At 55.8% G+C, this 19,639-nt stretch overlaps 1 protein-coding gene across 1 annotated transcript in view; it reads left to right on the top strand.

Annotated features, from left to right (window-relative positions):
- LMX1B (LIM homeobox transcription factor 1 beta) overlaps positions 1 to 19,639 on the top strand; it is an 81,645-nt gene that overhangs the window by 3,455 nt on the left and 58,551 nt on the right. Inside the window, exons 2-3 of the mRNA XM_035016585.1 lie at positions 181 to 323; positions 428 to 614. Of these exons, the coding sequence (XP_034872476.1) occupies positions 181 to 323; positions 428 to 614 (330 nt within the window). The remainder of the gene's footprint in view (positions 1 to 180; positions 324 to 427; positions 615 to 19,639) is intronic.

Genomic DNA, 19,639 nt, shown 5'->3' with positions numbered 1-19,639 from the left:
TGTCCCCTGGGCCACCCAAACTACAGGTTTTGGGGAGATTGGGGACAGAAGACCACGAACGCCACCGTGGGGCGTGTCAGCCAGCAAGCGCCCCAGCCTCACCTCGCCTGTCTTGGTCCCAGCCGGCTACCCCGCGCCGTGCCGGTTCATGTAGTAACACCAAGCGCTGGATCTCCGGAGAAAGGGAGAGTGCAGCGCCGAGCCAAGGCTCGAGACCCGCGGCCTCTCCGCGCGGGAGTCCGCGGACTGGGACGAACCAGCTGAGGCTGCCCGGGCCCTGGTGCGGCGGCCGGGGGAGCGCAGGCGGCGGGCGGCGCTCCCGGGTTGCCCTCGCCCTTGGGCCCCAGGCTGCGGGCACCGCGCGGCCGGGACGCTGGGGCCAGGCTGGTCGGCGCTGACCGCCCGGCTCTCGCCCTGTGCGCTGCAGGCTCCGACTGCCCGCATCCCGCCGTCTGCGAGGGCTGCCAGCGGCCCATCTCCGACCGCTTCCTGATGCGAGTCAACGAGTCGTCCTGGCACGAGGAGTGTTTGCAGTGCGCGGCGTGTCAGCAAGCCCTCACCACCAGCTGCTACTTCCGGGATCGGAAACTGTACTGCAAACAAGACTACCAACAGTAAGCGCCTCTCGTCCTCCTCCTTCCCTGCCGCCGCCCGGCACTCGAGCCCGGCCACCCCCACTGCCAGGTCAGGCCCGCGTCCGCCCAACTATCGGCTCTGCGCGCCGCTGGGCCCATCAGCTCCGAGGGCTGTGAGGGCTGCGCGACGCCGGGCAGGGACGAACCATCCCAGCCTGGCTGCCACTGGTGAGGTGGCTGGGAGCCTCTGGTGGTCCCTAGTTGCCATCTTTTGTCCGGAAACCTGCACTGGTTGGGGTACAGGACAAGGCCCTTTGGCCAACTAGGGGGATACCATCCCTCTGTGCAGGGACAGGGCCTGACCTCACTGAGGCCTAAATTGGGGACCAAGAATTGATTCCCAAATGAGAACAGTGCTTTAGGGGAGCCAGGCCCTGGTGGTGTGCTTCCCAAAAGTAGGGTTTTATGGAGGTCTGGGGTTCCTGGAGCAAGGAAGTGGAGTTTGGAGTGGGGGCGTGCTGAACTGGCTGAGCAGCTCAGGATGTCCCCTTCCTGCCATTCTCCCTGTTGTATTTCCAGTCCCTGATAGAAATGTGTCCATGCCCTCCAAACCGTTCCATGCGGGAATTTTGCACTTAACAATTTTTGCTGGCTGGAGGAGCTGTCTAGGAAGAGGACCTCAAGGTGGCAAACCACAATCTGGGGCTCCTGGGGGCGGGGATGAAGAACTGCCCAAATCAGCCTTCCCCAGCAGGCCCTCTTTCTTGCACACTGTTTGTGTTGGAGAAGGGGGTGGCTTGCTCTGCCCTGGCGTAGCCTAAGCCTCAGAGTTGAGTCCAGAGACTATGGGTTGAATCCTACCTGCTGACTTTTGTTTTTAGCTGAGACTATGGATTTGTCTGACAAGGTACTGGGACAGATAAGAGCAGATGTGGGCTTTTTCTTTTGACCCTCTGGGTTTTGTGCCTGGCAGTGTGATTGAGAGGGAGGCAGAGAGGAGCAATAGCTGAAAGAAGGGTGTAGGCACCCCCAAGCAGGCATTGCAGAGACAAGTGGGTGCATTCGAGAACTTTCTAGTAAAGCCCAAAAGACCCTTTTAGATGGGACTGCAGGGTGAGTAGGCTCTCAGGTGGTTTGGGGCTCCGAGGGAGCTGTGTGTGCCCAAGCCTCCAGGAAAAGGTTGGGCTGCCAATGCCTGCTGATGATTGCAGGCTACCTGTCTGCCCAGGGACTGTTCCTAAATCCAGGCCCTGATGGGAAGTGGAGCAGCTGGGGTGCCCCATTTCCATCTCTCTAGCTGCTTGGCTGAGGCCCGGAAATAGTGGGGCTGTAGGCTAGAGCCCTGGAGAGGGTATTAGGTTCTATTCTGAAAGGTTCTGGCTGAGCCCCACAACAGCACCTAATCTGGCTATGCTACCCTGGTCGGGAGGGTCCGACAGGACCTGCTCTTTGCACCTTGCTCTTCCTGCCCACTGGGGGCTCTGCGGGAAGTAATTGGGGTACACTTTGGAGAGTCAACTCTTTTGCTGATCCCAGAGTCTTGCTGAGACCTCTTCCTCTGTCTGGAGCACCCCAAATTAGGCACACTGCTGTTGGTAGGGTTTGTGCTATGCCCTGGACTGATATGATTCTAGTTCCAGGAGAACGTGTCCCCGCCAGTCAGTTTGGCCACAAGCAGGCATAGAGCAGCACAAATAAAATGGAGAAAGTAGTTTGGGGTAGACGTGGTTGGGGGCTTTGGTCGGGCCAAGAGGCAGGGATCACCAGCTTCCAGCCCACCCACGTCCTGCCGGCCTGCACCTCTGCCTGCCTGACCCTGAGCTCAGCTCTGGCAGTGCCACTTCCAACTTAGCCACTGGCCTGGATGACTCAACATGTGGGGGCAGGAGGCCCAGGAAACTGGAAATGGGCCTCCAAGTCATGTGTGCAGATTTTTGGGGGGGAAAAATGTTTTCCATATTGGAAGGACCCTTTCCAACCTCTTATATGCATCTGCCAGGTCTCTTCCCCTACCCCTCAGTCCTTTATGGAGCTTCTGTTTAAAACAAGGAGAGGATGCTCCCTGGTTCTTCGGAGCACAGAACTGTAAAGTCACAAAATTTGAGCAGGATGTTCCCTTACAGCACAGCGGCCAACCCCCTAATTTTACAAAACAATTAAACATTAAACATTTGTGTTCGCTTTGTTGAAAGCCTATTTGTTTTTAAAAAGGAGAGGAAAAAAGGCGCCTCTCTGAGAGCTTGATGCTTCAATGCAGTTGGGATGTGTTTGCCCGTGAATTTTGGCGCTGGGAGAATCTCAGGTCCTGAGTTCCGAGTCTGGGTCCTGCAAGGCGGCAGCCTCCAGGCGGGCATTATTCACGCCCCTCACGGTGCCCTCCTCCTCCCTCGCCCCCTCTTTCTTCCAATAAGGCCAATTAGGTATCTGCAACTAGGCCGGCCGGTTGGGGGCTGAGGAGAGGTTGTTATCAAGACAATCCTATGGACAAATACCCCGGCGGGTCTCGCCTCAGCGTTTCTCAGGGAGAGCCAGCGCAGCGAGGCAGACAGGCTCACGGGGGAAGCGATGTTCTTTTGCACAATAAAAGTGTATTTCACGATTTATTTTTTTCTTTGAGGATCGCAGATGCTTATTTATTGCATCAGTGCGTAAATGCTTTTCAGACGAGAATCCAGGCAAGTGGGCGCAGAAACGTACCTCCTCGATTTTGTCGAGCCTTTGTGTCAGCGGTATAGGGAAATTAACACCCCCCCCCCAATAACTTTTGGAAAATGTGTCCTCGACCCACGAGGAGCTTGCGGGGCTTGGTCCTTAGAAGAGGTTGCTATTTTTATTAAGCGTCTCTTCTTCCTTTCGATTTGTTTTAAAGATCCGGGACACCCAGAAGCGCAACGTTATTTTACGCACCACGGGGGTGATTAATTGACGTTCGGGAACATTTAATAACATTTGATAAAATCCACCCGCACGTCCTGGACGGACGAAGCAGAGCGAGGGCCACGGCATTTGGGCATTTTCACGCATAACTCGAAAAGTTTACTTTTTCTCCGTACGTGCTTTTGGGGGCTCTTTCTTTGGAAAAAAAAAAAAAAAAGCGTCGGATCGTTCTGCGCCCGAGACTCTGGCCCCTCGGCAGCCGGAGCTCCTTCTCAGACTCAAAACCGGGTTAGAAACCGGGAGGAAACGGGGCCTCCAAACGCAAAATCACGAACACCTCTCTCTCCTTCCTCCACCGGAGAACACATGAAAAAAAAAAAAAAAAAAGACAACCCCCCGCCCCATTTTTTTCTTGGTGGCTTGGCCAAATAGAATTATGTAAGTCTTTTTTCTTGCCGTCTGTCGCTCGTCTGGAAAGCGTTTCTATCTTGGGGAGGTGGCGAATTCCTGGAGGAGGCTCCGGAAGGGGGGAGGGTCGGTGGGAGAGTCCAAAAATCTGTCACAAAATGGAGTCTAATCGCTTGTAAGACAGCTCCCAGGCCTGGCGACCCGAGATCCGTTGGTGTGCGCGCGGGAGCCTGCGTGCGCCGAAAGACGCGGCGTTCCTGCTCGGGCCATGCTCCCACCTCGGCGTCCCGGGCTGGCGGCGCCCTTCCGCCCGCAGGCCTCGCCTCTCGGCGAGCAGAGTTACAGGGCTCCGCTGAGCCTGCGACGGTCCCCTTGGGCTCGCCTGCCCAGGTAGGGTGCGCCCACCCGCGGAACGGGGCGGGGGGGGGGGCACAGCGAGACTTTGAGTTTCAGAAAAAAACTGAGTCCTGGGGTGATTTTTTTTTTTTTTTTTTTTGGTAAATCTACCCCAGCTGGCTGAGGCTCCTGTGGCCCAACCTGGCTCTTCCCAGCACATTCCTTTCCTTCTTTCCTTGGAAGTGTTTACACCGGGAAGGGCCTTCCAGGGAGGCTCACCTCTCCTCCGAGCACTAGCTCTGGCAGAGTAGGGGTGTGGCACGCACGCAGAGAGCAAAGTCAGGCTCCAGCCTTTTCGGCCTGCTGTTTCTCCCAGCTTGCAAGGCCTCCCATAAGGCCTTCCTGCAGGGTGCCAGTTACCAGCAGCACCTCCTCTACCAGTAGGTATCCCAGCTGGCATGGCCCCCATCTGTCTCATTCAGAACTGCAGACATCCCTGTCCACAGCCCGAGGTAGAGGGTCTGTCCTGGAAATGGATCCGCTTGGAAGGAAAAGCCAGCGCTTGGCCTTGTAGAAGGGCCTGGGTAGTGCTCTCGCTGGGGGTTTGAAGGCTGAAGGGCTCTCACTCTGCCAGCCCAAGTCTGGGGATCCTCTGGCCCCTGGGATGGCACCCTCCTTTTAACCCCGGCCGCTTGGCTGCAGGTAGCAGGGTAAGCAAAGGCCTTAAGCTGCAGTCATCTGCTGCTGAACGGAGGCATTATTCACAGCTGACTCCTGGCTCACCCTGTATTCCCCAGGCTCTGGACTAGTGTAGCCTCATTTGTTTGCCGGATTTTCTCCAAGTCGGGGAAGAAGGCTGTGAGGATTTCCTCTGGAGTACGTGATTGTTGACCCTCAGCAACCTCCTACCCTGCCTGTTGGAGCCAGGCTTAGGACCACACGGTCCTAGCATCTACCTGAGCCTCTTCTGTAAAATGGGGACATAGCCACCTGGGGGAAAGGATTCTAATAAGGATTCGAGATAACATGCCCCAAAGGACCTGGCATCTCGCCTGGCATGTTAATACTCTGGAAATTACTGTTGTTACCGTTATCACCAGCAGTGTGGCAAGGAATGTCTTGTCGCCAAGGAGACACCAAACTGCCTATGGGTTCCATGCCAGAGAAAGGTGCACCTGGCACGGTAGGCTTGCCATGAGCCTCTCTATGCAGGGAAGATGAGGGGCACCCCTGGGAAAATCATTCCCTTTGCCTGAGTGGGGCACTGTGAGGGCCATGCCTTCTTCAATGAGGAGAAGAGCTCTAGACTCTGAGACAGAGCTGGGTTCGCCTCCCAGCCCCACCATTCAGCAGCCATGTGATCTTAGCCAACTGACTACCTGTTTCAGAGCCCCAGGTTCTCCATCAGCAAATTAGGGGTGAGGATACAATTTCCCAGGGTGGTTGTAAGGATGACACAAGGTACCTGGTGGGGCTTCAGTAAATGTTCCATACTCCGTGGGATCCAGAATCCTCTTCACTACCTCCAGAGAGGCAGAAAAACTTCTGATTATATAGATAAGAACAATTGCCAACTGTGCATTATCAGGAAGGGCAGGTAGCAGGAAGGGCTTGGTGTTCTGGCCCCTTTCTCCTTGGGGGCCGTGAGAGGGAGTGGAATGGGTCCAGAGCAAAGAGCTTAACACTGAGAAGCAATTCGACTCTTCAGGGTCTGAGAATAGCTTGGAAAAGCATACTCAATAATATAATTTCATATTTGGAAAACCCTTCATGCTTATTGTTTTTGTGATTCAAATGACAAGGGGAAAAAAGCTCAACCCAACATCTCCGAGGAGGAGGGAGAGATTCAGAAGGAGAGGGGGAGGAAATGAGGTCGAGAGATTCAGGGATCTGTTCGTTTCTCCAAAAGATGAGGTTTAAAAGATGGAGAAACACCAGCTCAGGTGGTCAGAAGGATCCTTCAGCCCACAGAGGTTTGTTCTGTCCAGGATGGGCTGGCTGGCTGTGCTTCTCCAGGGAATTTCTTCTGTCCTGCGGCTATGAGGTTTTTAAAACAAAAAGGGAAAAAAAATTCCCAGTCCTACTTTGGCATTAGTTAGGCTGAGGAATGGATGATACGTTCAGAGACATGAGTTATAACTTCCAATTTGATGGACACCACAATCAGGCCTCAGCTTCAAGGGAGGGAGGAAGAAAGGGATGGTCCACTCATCCAAGGAGCCCGTATGAGCTGTCAGTCAACCAGGGGTGCAGGAGGACCCAAAGCCCTTGGCTTTCTGGCTGACCCAGCCCTCTCCAACTTCCAGATTCTGTGCTGATGGCAGCAGAGAGCAAAACCAAAATTATATGTATTTATTGCTCCTGCAGTCAGAAGTGGGGAGGTGGTGGTAGTGAAGGGAGGGTAAGGCCGAAAACCATATTTGAAAAAGTTGATTCACGAAAGCAGAGGAAGCAAAGTGGCAGACGTTTGCCATTTCATCGACCGGCTGGTGTTCTCCATTCATGTCATAAATGTCTCCTGTCATTTGAAGCCAAAAGCAACATGATTTGGTTCCCCGGTGGCCTATAGGGTTTTTCTCTCTTTTTTTGCAGTAAATGTTTATTTGTTAATAATATACTTTAAACAGCCTAGCTTTGACCTCAAGTCTCCCGAAGCATCCATCTTCTCTCAGAAAAATCTTTCAAAGTTTGTGTAATTTTGGGGGGAAGGTGTAACTGACGGGGCAGTGAAGGGTCTGTGTTTGCTTTAACTACCGCTGTGTTGTGGAGTGGTGGGGTATAAGGGGCCACTGTGCTCAGAATGGCAACTTTCTTGGGTTTCAGGCCTGGCTGACAGCACTTCCTCGCTGCCCTTTACCTTTGCTTCGCCTGATCAGAACAAATAAATTTCTGCGTGGGCCCTTCCTTTGTTATTCCCGGGGCAACATTGTATCCATTTCTGTTCAGCTTCTTGACTGGCAGCCACTGGACCTGCCCTGTCGACCCTGGGGCCCTGGAGGGGGGTTGGGGGAGTGTAGGGGTCCCAGGGATATGTGAGTACATTGGCGGGGGGGGGGGGGGGGGGGGCTTTGTCTCAATTGGGAGCCTGGCTCAGACTGGCCCGGACGGAGTGTGCTGGCTGATGGCAGATCACCTGGCTTGCCCCGCACTTGGTGAACTGAGGGAAGTGTTGCTGAAGGAAAAACCTAGTTCCTGGAGTTTGGTTCCAGAAGAAACAAAGATGTTTGCTTCCTGGCCGGCCCCTGCTTAAGAGGTTTCTCTGGGAACTGTGAGGTGGTTGCCAGCCAGGGAGGGTTCTGAGGGCTGCCCGGAGCAACAGAGGTGCCCACCGGGGCTGGCAGGCGTGAGACCACGGAGCTGCGGGCTAGAGGCAGAAAGCTGAGTGAGCATGCTGGAACACAGGACGGCCAGGGGCTCCCCAACCCCCCAGGCGGCTCTGTTGGGCGCCGTAGGAGCAGTGACAGGAGAGGAGAGGGGCAGCCCTGGGTCAGGACAGAGCTGGGTGTGACTGCTGTCCCCCCTTCTCCCACCTCCTGCTTTCCTCCAGGACTCAGAGACTGTTGTCATGTGATTCCTGAATTGCCATAGTTACGGGGCTGTGGGGTGTGGGCGCCCGCCCAGGCCTGGAGCTGCCCGAGCCTGTGGAGATGGAGAGGACCAAGGTGCTCTGGAAGCCACCTCCTGCAAATGGAGGGCCTCCTGGGTGGGGTACATTTTCTCAAAGAAAAGAACAAAATTGCAAGTACAGATCAGAGATCAAGAATGTCTCTGGCTCTTGTGACACAAGCCAGGGGCCTTTAGGGAAGGGCTCATTGCTCTTCTTGAGCCTCGGTTTCCTCCTCTGTGAAATAAGGGTGCCAGTTACAATCTCACAGGATAGAGTGAATCGATCTCTGAGGATAAAGTGAAACAAACCCAAAGGTGCCAGCCTCCACTAGGCATTCTGTCAATGTATGGTTCCATCCTGCCTGCCTGGGAAGTGGGCTGGAGACGCCCTGCCTGGCAGGAATGCATTGTCTGCCTTTCACACAGGCCCAGAGCGTGGATCCTCCTAAACAGGCCTCCAGGAGTGGCCTAGCCCACCCTCCTGCTCCTTGCCCAGGTCTGGGGCCTGTGTTCTGAATTTTCCCCCTTGAAAGGGGAATGGGGCGGTCTGGCTGTCAGAAACTGGTCCTTGGAGGCAGGCAGTCAGCAGCCTGTGGATGCCCCCCCCCCCCATTACTACTGAGGCACGTAGGTCCTGCTTTTACCCAACCTAATCTTGAGCATGGCCAGTGTAGATAGGAACTCACAGGAACAGAGTCTTATTGACCCAGAGGGGCAGGCCACAGTAGTACATCTAGAAAGAAAAGGAATTGACATTTCTTGAGTACTTCGATGTGTACTGGCCTTCATTGCTTTAGGTCCCTGTATAGGTGAGAAGACCCAGGTGGAGGGAGTTAAGTAACTTCTCTCAGGCTCAGGGTTACTCTGTAGCAGATTTTTCCTGGGTTGGTCTAACTCCCAAAGGGGATGGGATCCCTACGTCCTCGATTTCTGCTCTTCCCAAAGCCCCAGATTCTGCTCTGGGCAGTTGTGATTCACCTTAGAGCGCCCAGCCGGAAAGGTGTGTGTGTTGGGAGGGGGGCGGTTACCGCCCCAGGGTTGGAAGGGGTGGGGGTGGGGGTCATCGCCCTCTTCGCACCAGAATGCCCAGGTAGGGCCAGCCCTTACCAGAGAAGAAAAAAGGTTAGAGTAACTGCCTTTCCCCCCGCGGTGAGCTTCCTTCGCTGCTCCGGCCGCGCGCGCGCGCGGGCGGGGCGGCTCTCAGAGGTCTCCACCCGTGCCCTCCTCCAGGCCCACCTCTCCGATGGTTCCTGCCCCTCGTTCTTTTCCCCAAGTGGGGCAGCGCGGTGCACAGGCTTCTCGGCTCTGGGGCTCCTCGGCCGCGCCACGGGCGCCGGCAGCGGTTGATGAATTTCGGTGTCACCAGGGGTTTAGCCCGGATTTGGGAACTGCGCGCTCTAATACGCGCACACGGTCCTGCCCTTTCTAAAGCGCAGCCCTTTCACCCAGCCGCTGATTTATGAAGGAATCCGATCCCGGGACGGGCTGGGCTGGAGCCGGGAACCGGGGCCCCTCCGCAACCTTCGGACTCCTTCGTGTTTCGGGGGCCCTTGGCGGCTCCCGGTGATCTCCTGGGCTGGACTCGAGGTGCCCTGCTGGGTCGCATCTCCCACGACCCAGGAGGAGCGAGTCCTCTCGGAGCCACTTAAACCTGCTAGAAGGGTGCTAAGCGGGTGGAGAGAATTTTCTTTCGGAATTGAGCAAAGCCTTCGCCCCTCCCCAAGCCCTCCCGCCGACCCCCTCGGGCAGGCCCAAAAGCAGCGGGTCCGAGAGGTTTGTTTATCGAGAGCACAGAAAATTGAAAAAAGAGTTAAGACCTTTCTCCCGCCTGAGAAGTGTGCAAAGTCCCTCGGTTCCTGGAGGCGGCGAGGCAACCCGAACGCAGGGTTCCCGGTGCAGACGCTGGGGCCGACCCCAGCCCCCTCCCTCTTGCGCCCCGGCTGCACGGCGGGAGGGCAGATTTTTTTCAGATTTGGTTTGTAGGGGGGAAATGTGGTTGTATCAATCCACAAATATTTACTCTTAACAGACTTGTATCTGTGGAGATTTCGAACAAAGACAGTTTAGGGGGATTACAAAAACCCTAAACCCCGTTTTTCTCTCAGACTTGGTGCTTTAAATGCCAATTACAGGCGAGCCATATCCAACAGCAACGGGAGGAGGCGGGCAGGGTCGGGAGGGGTTGGGGGGCGAGTCCAGCCATTAAATGTAACTTTTCATTATGGAAAGGATTTCGCTGGTTTTATCTTCTAATAAGATTATGTCACAAACACAAGTACCTAGGATGGTGCTGAGTGACAGGGCTCTGTCGTTTAATCAGAGACTGTGCCGCTCTGACCGCGGGGCCCTTTGTCCGTCGGAGTGAACGACGGAAACTTGCCGTCCTAATCCCCTTATTCATGTCAAGCAGAGAAAAGAAGCCGAGCACCTTACAACCGTGTCCCCTCCACCCCTTCCGAGGGCAGCGGGAGGAGGGGAGCTCCGGCCCTGTCGCCCCCCGGGGCGACTTTCGTTTCTGAGGGCGCTTGGGTCTCCCCAGCCCGCCAAGCGTTGCAGCAGGGGTGGGGGAAGGGGTTGCCTTTTGGGAGCCTCAATTGTCAGCTTCTGGAAAATGGGGGCAACGGCCCCACGACCAGAGGATGCCGGTTGGGAGGGGTGGGGGACTTTTTGCCTCCACTGACGGAAAGCACGGGCCGCTCTGTCCCCTCTTCCCAGGAAAGGTGGCGCTGGGGGGTGCACACCCACCATCCCCATGAAAGCGGGATTGACGAGAAGGGAGAGGCCGAATGGAGATGCCAGGCTGGGGTCCAGCGCGGGGCGGATTTCGTTGGATCCCTGGGACTGATGTCGCCACGCTCGTACTCCTGCGAGTCTCCGGGGTTGACCACTCCCGGCTGCTCGCTCGGCCCCTTTCTTCTGAGGGCGAATTCCTTTGTTCGACCCCCGCGGAAACCCGCTTCTCTGCCGGGCCCGTGGCGCCTTTATTCTCGCCACCGCTGCTGCCGTCACCCCTGTCCCACAGTGTGCAGATCTGTCCTGCGGCCGGCACCCGTCCCCCCTCCCCCGCCCCGGCAGCGCAGACCCAGCTGGGTCTGCCGACCGGCCCCTCGACGTCGCCGCCGCCGCCGCCGCCTTGCCCCAGCCCCGGCCGCCTGCTCCGACAACTAGAGCTCCAGCCCGCAGAGCGGGCGCCGCGGGCGCGGACTTTAGCCGCCGGCGTTCACCTCCGGGCACAGTCGGAAGCCGCGGGCGTCGGAGAAACGGCCGGGCGCGGTTCCGGGTCGCTGCACCGGCTGAAAAAAACCAAAAGCAAAACCAACACCCAGCAAATGAAACCTGCGTGCCCCCCAGGGCTCCACTCTGCACCCCTCCAGAGGACCAGGCCGGCTACCTCCTGGCCAGTTTCTAGGATCTCAGACCGAAGGCCCCAGAGTCAATGGAGCCGGAGAGGAGACTTTGGAGGAATTTGCCTCTAATGTACCTGGCTCCTTAGCCTCCTTTCAAAGCTCTTAGTCTGTCCTCTGGGGCAGGCTCCCAGGGACCCCAGTGTGTCCTGGGAGCTCTCTGGAGACGCCTGACTGCTCAGTCTCCTCCCTCCTGAGCCCAGGCTCCGGTGCGGGAGGATCGGGCTGAGAGCAGGGTGTCACCTCGTAAAAGCGACAGGCGAGGGCTGTTTTATGGGGAGGGAGAAGGGGCAGGAAGTGATGCTTCCATCTCTGGCCCCACAGGGATGGAGAGCCACGATGGAAAGAGCACTATCTGGGCAGGGGACCACGGGGACAGGGCAGGGTCAGAGACAGTTGGGTTTGCGACCATTAACCATGGGACGGGGACCGACAGAGCTGGGAGCCGGGAGCTCACCTCCCGCGGGTTCCCTCCCAGAGCCCTCTCTGCAGTTCCGGGCTCAGCCAACAGCTCTGGCCCTTCCTCCCAAGCTGGGGCGGGGGAGAGACTTTCTCCCTCGAAACACTTGATACCAACTTTGGTTTTTTGGCAAGAAAAATAAGCCTTGTTTGGAAAGGGGGGGGTGGTCGAGTGAGCGAGGGAAGGAGCGAGCTGGCGGCACAGCAAACTTTGCGGATTAGGTTTCAGCGCCTCCGCCCCACCCCCAGCCCCGCGGCGGTGATTTGTGTGCGGGGGTCTGTGACCCTACGAGGCATCAAACGGCCCGCGGGAACCGGCCGAGTTCAGAGGGACAGTGGGCAGAGGGGCGGCCTAAGACAACGCAGATGGTTCATATCAGCCCGGCCTGGTTGAGCCCTGGGCCCGCGGCCTGGGCTGCTCGGCAGGGAAGAGGTCTGGGGTATTCCGGGGAGACCAGTGCCTGAGCGGTAAGAGGGGGCCAGAAATGCGGCAAAGCCCAGTCGGTCCCAGCTGAGAGGAGGCCAGGGGGCCAGTGACAGAGTTCCTCCTCCAGGTGGTCCTGACCCCATCCAGCTTAGGAGGAGCCTGGCCCTCCTTGTTTCCCCAGAGTAGCCTCTGGTCCAGAAGGGAGACCCTCCAGCCTCTGCCAAGTGGCCAGAGTTTACCCCACCCCTGCCCTGCAGGCAGCTGGGGCTCATCCAGGTCATCATACCCCTCCCCCAGGGACCCCTAGTGGCCTTTTTCTTTTCAGGGAGGTGCCCTGCCCTCAGCCTGCCTGCTGTAGTGGGTTTGGGAGGCCCTCACCTCCCTCTGACGTACATTCATGCGTCCGTTCGTTCATCCATGCATTCATTCATTCCTTCATTCTACCACTGTGGTAGAATACCCTTCCCCTCTCTGCCCACTTGAGCCCTTCTGCCTGGCCGTGGCTGACTCTGAGGGACTCCTCCCTCCTAACCCCAGGGGAAAGCCGAGAAGTAGGCTCACTCATACCTTAACCCAGAGCTTTGCTTTGGGGGCGGGGAGGGGGGATCCTGCTTGGTCAGACTGGGAGGGGCTCTTGCCTCAGAGACTGCTGCCCCCTCTCCCCAGAGCTGGAGCTTGGCTGACTGTCAACACCAACAGGCCCAGGCTTCCCTGCCCTATTTCCAGGGCCTGACTTTCCCTGCGGCTTCCAAGAACCCTCTTCAGTGACCACAGAGAGGGTGCACCTGGGTGAAACCCACCATCCAGACCTTCGGCTGCTTTAGCGGGTCCCAGCTGAAGAGCTCTTCAAGATCTTTGTAGAAACGGGAAAACCGAGGCTCAGGTGTGTCTAGTATTTGCCCTAAAGCTCGCTCAGTTGTGGCAGAATGGAGACAGGAACCCCAGTCTACTCACTGCCAAGTCAGGGGCCTGTGTGGCAACGCCACAATTCTTTCTAGAACCCGTTCCCAGACTCTGGCTTTAGCACTGGCTTACTCTTTTCTTCCGAGGCTGAGGTCACTGGAGGGGAAGGCCCTTCAATCCTGGTTCCTGAGGCGGGTAACAGGCATGTCTCCATGATGGAATGAGCTTGAGAACTTTCTGGATAGCATGGAGCCATGCACGTTGAGCAAGTTTATCTTCTAAGTTGGGACATTGAAGGACAAGAGCCAGGTGACCACATCCCTCTGTCCTAATATCTGACTCCCAAACACCCTGGGCTTGGCCCTTCCTCTCTACAGTGGGTCATGGGGAGGCCAGCGGCCTGGCCAGGGCCACAGAGGGCCAGGGGATTGCCGGGACGTCTCGGGGTTCCATCTCCCAGGGTCCCTGCCTCAGGGGAGCAGCCGGCTGGGTCATCTGTACACGGAACACACATCTGTACTCCACATGTTAGAGGCCGAGCAGAGGACATGTGGCTTGGGATGTGTTATCTAATCATATTTATTGGCCAATCCTGAAATTTTAAAAAAGAGTTTGATATTGTTAGCATTGGGAAAAGATCCCCAAATCTACACGGTGACAGATCAGCAGAGGCGGCCAGCAACAGCCAGGTTTCTTTCAGCTGGGATCAGGATGCAGCTCTGGAAGTTCTTTGGGTTGTTCTAGTGTGATGAAATCTCTGTGCTATGAAACAACACTTACTGCTTTCATTTTCCCAAGCAGAGATCTGAAGCAAAATTAATTACCCCGCCTTGACTGATAGTTGTTCTGTTGGAGTATGGTTCTAATCCTTATTAACATTCTCAAAAGTCAGGCATGAAATACGACTTTTGCACCACACTCTTTGGCATATGTTTTTCTTTTCCAGGATATTTTTCAGACTATCTCCAAGCCTCACCGCTGTTCATTATTTTTGCCATAGGTCTAAAGTTGCCAGCCCCAAAACCAGCCCCGCGCAGAGCACAGCCAAGGGGGTGGGGAGTGGGAGCAACATCTCCGCTCACGATGCAAATTGCTTCTGATTATTGAGCTTTGAATGTTTTCCTCCATCATGTTTTTATTAAAAACTCCAGCATATTTACGCTTGATGGTGTCTTCAATTAGGTTCAAAAAAAAAAAAAAAAAAGCAGGGGGTTCCCCTTTCCATAGCAGTATGTAAAGAAAATAGTTATGACCGCAGAATTATCGTCCAAAGCTGGTTCTAGTAAAGCTAGCCCTGCTTTGACAAGCCCAGCAGGCTGGGAGCTTTTTTCTAAGTGTTCCAGCTGCTGGGGAAACAGACCAGAGAGGAAGCCCACAGAAGCCTCCCTCTGTTCTGCAGGGCACTCGGGCCACCTCACAGGAGCTAACACTTCCCAAGTTTCTGAGCTGCAGAAGGGGGCCCGGCTGGCTGCAGGGGGCTTGCTGATGGGCAGGCCTGGCAGGGAGAGAGCACAACAGCTCCCACCACAGTAAGAATCGTACAGCTGATGCTTGCTGAGTGCTCATGGATTGTCAGGCACTGCTCTAAGCACTTCACGGTTTTTAAAGGCACTGTGGCTGTGACGTGGGTGTTGTTATCATTTACAGATAAGACAACTGAGACACAGAGAGGCTGAGTAATTTGCCCAAGGTCACGCAGCTAGTTAAGTGGAACTGGGATTGGAGCCCAGGCATTGGGTCAGGAGAAAACTTTCAGAGATCCTTTGGGAGGGCAGAATCTGGCCCTCTGCTGGGTTCAGTGTCCTGTGGTGGCCGGGCCCCAGAGCTCAATGTTATTTTTTTTCTTTTTTTTTTTTTAAGATTTTTTATTTATTTATTTGAGAGAGAGAATGAGATAGAGAGAGCATGAGAGGGGGGAGGGTCAGAGGGAGAAGCAGACTCCCCGCTGAGCAGGGAGCCCGATGCGGGACTCGATCCCGGGACTCCAGGATCATGACCTGAGCCGAAGGTAGTCGCCCAACCAGCCGAGCCACCCAGGCACCCTCAATGCTATTTGTTGAATGAACGCCTCATAATTAATGGCCAGTGTTTATTGCACACTGCCTGTGGGTTTGACGGGGATTAGCTCATTGAATCTTCTCCTGGGGCAGGCATTCTTATTATCATTTCTCATTCTGCAACATTGAAGCTTGACCTGAGAGGTGCCCTGATATCCACAACGTCACACAGCATAAGGTAGCAATGATAAGCTACCATGTACTGGGCACACGTTATGTCTAAGCTCAGGGCTCAGCCCTTGGCACCCCAGACCTCGGTGAGAGTTCCTAAAAGGACCATTGTTTACCCAGGTTTCCAGGTGACAGAACTGGGGCTCAGAGAGGTAAAACCATTCACCAGGGATCACACAGCCAGTGGGGAGCTGCACCAGCATGCCTCTATGCTCTGCTGGTGTGAAGACTCGTCCTCTTGACCACTTCTCAGCCTTGGGGGGAGCACGTGAACAGCGCCTTCTCGGTAGGTCTCACTTGGCCTGAACTATGATCCTGGCAGTAGGTGGACATAGTTTGGCATTGAGGGAGGGATGGGTGTGTCTGTGGCTACTTGGCATGAGGCGTCATCCCCTCCTAGCCCTGTTTTACAGATGGAGAAACCAAAGCACAGAGAACTTAAGTGACTTGCCCTGGGTCACACAACTAGGGAACAGCTGATGGGAATCACACTCAGGTGTACTGGCTTTGGGGTATTGTTTCTCAGAGAGACTGAGTCATCATCTTTATTGTCGGCATTGTCAGCCTCATGCATGACCGTCCCTGAGCGCCTTCTGAGTGCTCTGCAAATATACAGTGACCGCAGGGAAGTTCAGAGAGGGAAGGCGATTTTCCCAGGATCGCATTGCAACATCTAGCTGCTGGTGTGGGTCCTGCTCAGGACAGGGCACAGGGAAGCAGGCCCAACCCACGGATGGGAGTTGACTAGCCCTGTGAGGGCCACCTTTACCCCTGCCCTGCGGGTACAGCAGCTCAGGGCAGGCGCTGTCTGCCCTTTGAAGGGGACAGCGCCTGAGTGTGTCACTTTGAACTGCAAAGGGGCCTGTGGCGAGGGCTTGGCCCCCTCCCACAGGCCCCCTGCCCGCTCACCCCTCCAGGTCTGGTTCCAGTCGGCAGGCCTGGAGCCGGAGGGGCGGGCAGGGCGGCGGCCCCCCTGCGGGATGTCAGCCTGATAAGTGAGCCGCGGCGGAGCCCTGAAGGAGGATGGAGCTGGCCGCCCACTGGTCCGGCTGTCCCACGTGGCAAGAGTTCAGGCCAGTCACCGAAGTGCCAGCCTCCCACAGACATGCCCTTGTGGCTGCAGGGAAACCTCTCCCTGAATGTCAGAGGTTTAAATTAAAATAACAGTAATGATGGTAATAACAAGAACTTGAGAAAGGAAACATCTCGCCCTGGGGCACAGGGAGTATCATGGACACAAGCATGTGCTCCACTTGGTGAGTGCTCATGGCACCAGGTCACGAGGGCTGTTAGGTAAGAGACTGTGCGTCTGCGCAGCTAATTACCAGAGACCCGGCTGGGGAACTTGGGAGTTGTTCAGCCAAGTCCTGGCTAAGCTGGGCTAGGACGGGGTAGCCCCTGGGCGAAGTGGGTGGGGTGTCGGGGCAGAATTAAGCAGAAATCATGCCAGCTCGGTCCCCATACCTGGGCATGTTGACCTTTTCTCTGATTTGGTGACCCCAGAACTGATTCCTTGGGAGGCCAAGAACTTAACCAGATTCTTTGCCAAGTAGACAGAGAAAAGATGCCAGTGCTTTGGAACCTCAGGGTTCAGAGTTTGATCTAGCTCTGCCACTTACTGGCTGTGTGACCTTGGGTTTGATGCTTTACCTCTCTGTGCTGCAGCTCTCTTAACAGTCTGTTGAGGATCAATACCTGCCTGAGAGCAATGATGAGATTTAAAAGAGAAAGCAGACACAGTGTCTTCAGATTAGGCCTGTGGTTCTTGCTGATATTGTTGCTGTCCCACTGTCCTTTGTGTTGGGCGTGAGCAGATGTCTGGCTTTGGTTATATGTGCCGGGCAGTATCTTTGCTAGAGTTCTCTGTGTGCACTATGCCTTGGCCAGAACAGGGCATGATACCTAGCAGGTGCTCAGTTCATACTGAAAGAAGAGTATAGAGAAATAGCTCAGGAGCTCGACTGGCTGGGCTGGACACAAGGCTCAGCCTCTTTCTAGCTGGGCAACCCTTGGCGAGTTGCTCAGCCTCTCTGAGCCTCTGTTCCCTCATTCGTAAAATGGAGGTACTCGAAGAACCTGGCTTCTAGGGTTGTCCTGAGGATTAAATGAAATAGCGCGTGCCAGGAGCCCTACCAGTTTGTGTGAGCAGTTTCTGTTCGTGGGAAGGGCAATGAGCAGGGGTCTGATTACTAACACAGGACAGCAGGAGTCTGTGCTCGGTTACCAGGGCAGGTGCCTTGTGAGATGGGAGGTGGGAGCTGAGAGGATCTGGGGAGGGCATTCCTGGTAGGGGCACAGGAAGCAGGAATATTAGGGGTTAAATTGGTGGGCTGCGAAAGTGGGCTGGGACAGTGAGTCTGGCTGGAGAGGCTGCCTAGGGGCTGCTGGGATGCAGAGCTGCAGAGGGGGGCAGGGGCTGGTAGCTATGCAACGGGGTTTGGCTTTTATCCTGTGGGCAGAAGGGAGCCATCGAAGATTATTGTACAGGTGGGTGGCAGGACGGGAGAGGCACTTCATGGAGCTGACATTGGCAGCATGTGCGTGGGATTGGGGACTGGAAACTGGGAGGAGGGGGCAGCTGCCTCGACGGAGGTGAGGCCAGTAGAGTTGGCTGGAGGAGGGACAGGTTCAAGGCAAAGTTAGGAGGCAGTTCTGAGGGTTGAGGGGAGGAGATGGGGCAAAGGGAGAGTCAGAGAGACCTGGGGCTGGGAGCTGGAGTGACTGGAAGCACCAGGTCCTGGGTTGCCTGGCTAAGGCCTTGGGGTCCTGAGCTCTCTGGGCTGGTCCCAGCAAGAGTGACCCACTTGTCTGGGTCATTCACAGGTCTGGTTTCATGGGCATGTGACCTATGCAGTCTCCCAGGACCTCACACTCAGAAGGGCCCTGTGCTTGGTTTGATGCTTTGCTGTCGCCCTCTTGAAATTCCTAACGTGGTCTGACCAAGTACCCTGTGTTTTCGTTTTGTCCTGGGCCCTTCAGATCATGTAGCAGCCCCAGTCCCTGAGTCTCTGGCTGGGGGCCTGGGCTTAGAATGGAGGCCTGGGTGGCTTGAGCTGGAACCAGGCCTACTGGGATTAAGGAGACCTCCCCGCTCTACCATTGACCTGAGGCTTGTCCTCAGATGGCTTCTTCCTCCTGGCTCCCAGCTTCCTTGGTCAGGCCCTGCCCCCTCATCCTCTGTGCTCAGCCACCAGCTCACCTGCTGTTCCCCACACACTCAGACATTTGTCCCTGTCTGGGTCTTGCTCAGGCTGTGGCAGTTGTGCAGGATATATTCTCTGGCCTCCATCCCTTCTTCTTCAGGAAGTCTTCTTCCTTTGAAGCTTGGCATAAAGATCATCAGCTTCATGAAATCTCTCTGGCTCCATATTCCCTCCTGCCTGCCCCCCGAGCTTGGGTCTGTCTTGCAGTGCTTATTAAACATGCAGATTCCTAGCTCTGTGGAAGGACTCACCCTCTCAGAGTGAAGCCTATGAATCCTCATTCCTAGCTGCCCCATTCCAGGGAAGTCTGGAGAACTTCTGCCCAGGGTACACCCTGGACTGGCACAGGGCCTTGTACTGAGTAGGTGCTCGGCTTGCATGTACTGAGTGAACGAATGAGCCGTGGTCGTCTGTCTATCTTGGTGCACGCAGCCTCCCTGCAGCGGGGCGCGTGGCCTGGCATGGTGTGGCATCCGTGGGTGGGTGACCAGATGGATGGCGGGATCGCAGCACGTGTGGTCTCTGGCGGTGCCAGGGTTCTTCTCTCCCTGAAACCCCAGGATGTAAGGGTCAGGCTGCCTACAGTGGGGACCAGAATGGGGAGTGGGGGGCAAAATTAGTGCCCTCTGGGGGGCAGGAAGTGGGCAAAGGTCATGGGCACATCCTCTCTCCAGCTCTCTCCCTCCCTCCCTTTGCTCCTGAAGGGCTGCCGGCTCCAGATGTGGTTCTCCCTGCACACAATTACAACAGCACAATGGAAGTAAACGGTTTTATTTTTTATTGTTTATACTGTGTAGGCACTGAGTGAAGGACTTGAGTTATCTCATGAAGCCCATATAAGTCTGCGAGGCAGGGTCTGTTATTATCCCCATTTCAGAGATGTGAAAACCGAGGCACAGAAAGGGGAAGTCAGCTGTCCAAGGTCACATAGCTTAGCTCAACCGCTCCACCAGGTGGCCTCTGAGATGCTTATCCTCCCGTGGCTCCTGCTTATAAGGCCCCAGGTAAGTGTTCAATATACACTGAAGGCAGGGAGGGAGGGAAGAAGGAAGCCTAACCCAGCCCTGCAACCAGAAGGACCCCTGCTCTCCAAGCAGTGCTGGGCTGACACTGACAGGCCAAGGTGAGCAGGATTGTCCCAGCCCTGTATGCCCGGCGATGAAGAGCAGGCAGAGGACCTCAGAGGAGACCCTGGCAGAATGGGCTGGGGAGG

Source organism: Mirounga leonina, unplaced genomic scaffold (genome assembly GCF_011800145.1).
Source record: "Mirounga leonina isolate KUSES-001 unplaced genomic scaffold, KU_Mleo_1.0 Mir_170, whole genome shotgun sequence".
NCBI lineage: Eukaryota > Metazoa > Chordata > Mammalia > Carnivora > Phocidae > Mirounga > Mirounga leonina.
Note: the sequence above shows the minus strand (reverse complement) of the source record. Positions and strands in the feature narration are given on the sequence as shown.